This window comes from Scomber scombrus, chromosome 14 (assembly GCF_963691925.1).
Source record: "Scomber scombrus chromosome 14, fScoSco1.1, whole genome shotgun sequence".
In the NCBI taxonomy this organism is placed as follows: Eukaryota; Metazoa; Chordata; class Actinopteri; order Scombriformes; family Scombridae; genus Scomber; species Scomber scombrus.
In genome coordinates this window covers 8,468,434-8,473,043 of record NC_084983.1, presented here as the reverse complement: position 1 = coordinate 8,473,043, position 4,610 = coordinate 8,468,434, and the positions used below count along the sequence as shown (strand labels likewise).

Here is a 4,610-nt window from a genome sequence, read left to right as displayed (position 1 = left end):
CAGAGTGAAGTTTTTGTCTCGGAGGTCCACAGCAGTGGCACTGTGAAAAAAGGAGATGGATAAGTTCTTTCCACTCAGTGATCAACTCATGAACTCGATTACCTGTATACTCAGGAGCCATGGAAGGGATTTCCTGATGAAAATGTGAACTGACAGTAGTTTGGAAAGTGTGGAGATAAGTGCATGAACCTTTTCTACCAAGATAGTGACAGCAGCACTGTGTCAGTGACCCCGTGCCTGCGGAACAGGACACCATGATCTCCACAGCTCTCCGCTGGCTGGTCCTGGTGTGTTTTATAATTCTAACCATCAGTGGGAACGTGCTTGTTTGTTTGGCTGTGGGGCTCAGCCGTCGACTGTGGCGCATTGCAAACTGCTTCGTGGTGTCGCTGGCAGTGACAGATCTCCTGCTTGGTCTGCTGGTGCTGCCCTTGTCTGCCTCTGTGGAGCTGCGCAGCGGGAAATGGCCCTTTGGAGGAGCCCTGTGTAACATCTACATCTCACTGGATGTCCTGCTGTGTACATCCTCCATACTGACCCTGCTGGCAATCAGCGTGGACCGATACCTGGCCATTTCATCTCCCCTTAGCTACACCCGGAGAGTTACCCGTCCAAGGGTAACACTGGCCATGATTGCCATCTGGGCCTTGTCACTAGCTGTGTCCTTTGTGCCCATCCACATGGGCTGGAACACAGTGGACTACAGAGTGCAGCACTTGGACTGGGGCATGGGGGATGAGGACAAGGAGGATCGCTACTGCCAGTTTGAATGGAATAACAACTATGTTCTTTTTTATGCCTTTAGCTCATTTTACCTGCCTCTTTTGGTCATGTGTGGAATGTATCTTTGCATATTCAGAGTGGCACGAGAACAGGTCAGTGTTTATTATCATTTTGTAAAACGTGCTTGGGTGGGATGTATAATGCACATTTCCAGGTCTACATTTGCTGGAATATATCTGGGATATCTATGCATGATTTCAACTTCAAAAAACTCCTCATTTCACTTATACTGGTTCTTTATGCACCTCTCAGTTCAGACTCACTTTGAAACAGGCCATTTTAGCCCCTGAAATATATTTTCATATTAGTGATCGGCAATTTAGTAGAACAAACATATGCAACAGGCATTGAAGTTAGATTAATTTAATCAGATAAATCAGGGGCATCCAAACTATTCAACAAAGGGCCATGTGGCTGCAGGTTTTCATTCCAACCAAGCAGGAGCACAACAGACTTGATTCATTCAATCAGCTGATCTCAGTCTTCAGACAGCTGATTGGTTGAATGGTGCGCTCTTGATTGGTAAGAACAAAAACCTGCAGCCACATGGCCCTTTGTGGAATAGTTTGGACATGCCTGAGATAAATGAATAAGCAAAGTCCCCACATCTCATTAATGTGTCTTCTGGCTCTCTAACCTTCTCTTAACCGATGCTTTCAGGTGCGACGTATTCGTGCTGCCACTCCATCATTTGCACGCACAGCATCAACTGCTGCCATAGCTCGAGAACACAAAGCTACAGTGACCCTGGCAGCTGTTCTGGGAGCTTTTGTTATCTGCTGGTTCCCCTACTTCACCTTCTTCACTTGCATGGGCATTAAGGAAAAGACAAATCCCCCCAATACACTGCACTCTGTGGTCCTGTGGCTGGGCTATTTTAACTCAGCCATTAACCCCATCCTGTATCCAGCCCTTAACAGGGATTTCCAAAGGGCTTACGGAGAGTTGCTTCGCTGCAGAGGATCGTCTCGCAGAAAACCACAGCTTACTCATGCAACTGTGCACAAGCGATTGACCTTTACTAATGGACAAAGGGTTTCCCAACAGTCTGAGGAACATATAGACCCAGTTAAGAAAGAAATGGAGGTGAAAAGTCTTACTCTACATGACAGAAATGGCATCCCTGATTGAGCCAACATGAAATGCCATGGATCCACCTGTTCCACAACTGGACTGTCAACTGGCAGCAAAATATTGTAAATTACAAACTGCTCACAGTATCAGATTAACCATTGACACTATCAGTTAAGTGTTTAGTGCCAAATATGATACAGTTCATGTAAAACTCAAGGTACAACATCATGAATGCAACTGAACATTTTTGTTGTTTTAGTGAATTTCAGGATACAACAGTCCATAATATAGGTGGCCAAAAACCTACAGATCCACAGTAACTGACATGTGCTTGGTGATATGTGAGACAGACAAACTGTATGTGACAGAAAGTCAAGTCAAGATCAGCGACTCTGATAACCTGATCTTATTTGCTGAACATGCTGCCTAGAATCAATAAAAATGACCCTCAGTTTTGAATGGACGACCTGATGAAAAACACATTTTACTGTGAATAAAATCCAAAGCAATGAAAAGTCTGTTTATTGAACAAATGTAAAAAGCAGACAATGAAATTCCAATTGAAGAATGGGCATAGCAGAGCAAACTGGAATGAATAGCTGACTCAGTAAGTTTCCCAGCAAGCTGCATGGAGACACATGTGGTTAAAAGTTAGCAAATTGTTTATTTTCTCCCCCCTTAACCCTGCCAATGAAAGTGAATAAGTGACCAGCAAGTTGATTTGATATGTACAATATGTGTATATGTGTGACTGACCCCACCAGCATTACCTGAATGACTAACTGCAACTGAACAAGGCATCCATAAAAAAGGGTTTTTACTCAAATTATTATTATTATTATTTATGCATACCAGCTAGCTACCAGCTAGCCAGAGTTAAGATGAAGCCTGCTTGCATGAATGAAGTCACGTAATGAAGCTGCTCCTGAGAATTTTGAGTTGTTTTTAATATTTCTTTTCTACTGGACATGCACTGCTTCATGTTACTTAAATAAAACAAAACCTCTTTTCACAAAAATCACCATTACTACCTTGCTACATGTACATTTGTTACAAGGATTATCCTCCTTCAAAAGCCTCAACAGTTGAAGTATCTTGACACTATTAGGGATGTGCAGAGAGCCTAGTATTTGTATTTGTATGTTTATTTGTTGAGGCGGCAAAATGATTTGTATTAGTATTCAAATAAAAGTGGTAATAGGTGTAATACTTCTGTTTTGTTTCTGTTTTTATAACACTTATAATTTTAGGATTTTCAAAAAACTATTATAATAATTATGAATTCCTAAATATAATATTGGTTTTGGCAAGTGTAACCATAAACATTGTTGAGAAGAAAATCATCATAAAACTAACATTCAATTCCTTCAAAAAAGCCAAAATAGCATTAGCTTGTACAGGGAAATGTGTCACACTGAGCTTGTGTTGTAAAAACAAGGTGAAATCACCAACATAACACTGGCGGCAACACGTCAAAAAAAACTGCTCAGTCAGCAGAAACCTAAACTTAATGTTAGCAACGGTTAGCTCCGTACAGCTGCTCAGTCAGAATAAAAAAGAGAAGAGCATGCATAGGTTTTATTAAACCAAGATGAAAACAACACTTTCAACTACAAATACCTTTGCAATTTTGCTGGAAGACTTTCCTCAGGACTCAACTCATGGTGTACTTCGAAGTTCGAGACTGCCTTGTATTCTAAAAACCACATCCCATACTCTTTAAATGTTTTGTTTATTATATACAGATTAGCAGACCCACACACACAGACACGCTCCGTTCAGTGTCACACAGCTCAAGCAGGCAGGGCACAAAAACCTACGACGCTCACACGAGGGAAACCAGCTTTTTGACATGTTTCTTTCTTTCCCAAAACTCAAAAAATTTTAAAATATTTGTACGAAATAAATATTTGTAAAAAACCACCATTTGTGCTTTGCTGAATACCGTATTTGGAATCGACTGCACTCCTACTACCCGCTGACATCTTGTGTACAGTTAGATAAGGATGAAAAACGATGGGGAGTGCAAGTGTAGCCGACTTGACAAATTGTGTTGTAAATATGAAAGAGCAAGGAAGAAAATAACACACACACACACGCACACACACACACACACACACACACACACACACACACACACACACACACACACACTCAGGCATACCCACTAGACTAGTAATAAACTAAATTATATGAAGCTGCACTGAAAAAGCACCAGGGTTAATACTGAATTTAAAGCTACCTACAGATAGTAAATGAATGAACATAATTAAATTATGATCTGGGGATAAACTAACAAAATTGTAAACAACCACGGTTGCTTTCAGCGTCCACAGACATGTCAGTGGATAGCTGAAGGATAAAAGTGTAAAACCAGATTTAAATCATATTGAAAGATGTAATAACATGTAAAATTGTACTACTTTTACTTCATCTTGCAAATACATGTATAAATTAATACTTTGTAATATATAAAATATTTATTATTTTGTATCTATTATAACATTTTGTCAATTACATGTGTGTTTTATTCATTACTAAATCTTTTGTATCTATGTATTATTTAATCGGTAAATCATGTCATACCAACAAAGCTGTCACTCTTAAAACTCTATTTTTGCATACAGACTATATTTATATTGCAGGTATTGTATTGTATATTGAATATTGGTAATGTGTTTTCTTTGATCATTTAAATGATTAAAGAAAACCATCAACTTTAAAGGTTGCCAAGCATTATCAGTGACAAGAGA

General features: G+C 39.7%; 1 protein-coding gene across 1 annotated transcript; it reads left to right on the top strand.

Annotated features, from left to right (window-relative positions):
* Positions 1-254: 254 nt before the first annotated feature.
* Positions 255-1,914, top strand: hrh2b (histamine receptor H2b). The gene is made up of 2 exons (XM_062433602.1): positions 255-875; positions 1,444-1,914. Exons 1-2 carry the CDS (start codon positions 255-257, stop codon positions 1,912-1,914), a joined length of 1,092 nt encoding a protein of 363 aa, XP_062289586.1.
* The last annotated feature ends 2,696 nt before the right edge of the window (positions 1,915-4,610 follow it).

Excerpts from the sequence above, each read along its gene's own strand:
- hrh2b (XM_062433602.1), top strand. The coding sequence starts at position 255 with ATGATCTCCACAGCTCTCCGCTGGCTGGTCCTGGTGTGTTTTATAATT. Across the intron at positions 876-1,443 it reads TCAGAGTGGCACGAGAACAG|GTGCGACGTATTCGTGCTGC; the intron begins GTCAGTGTTTAT and ends CGATGCTTTCAG.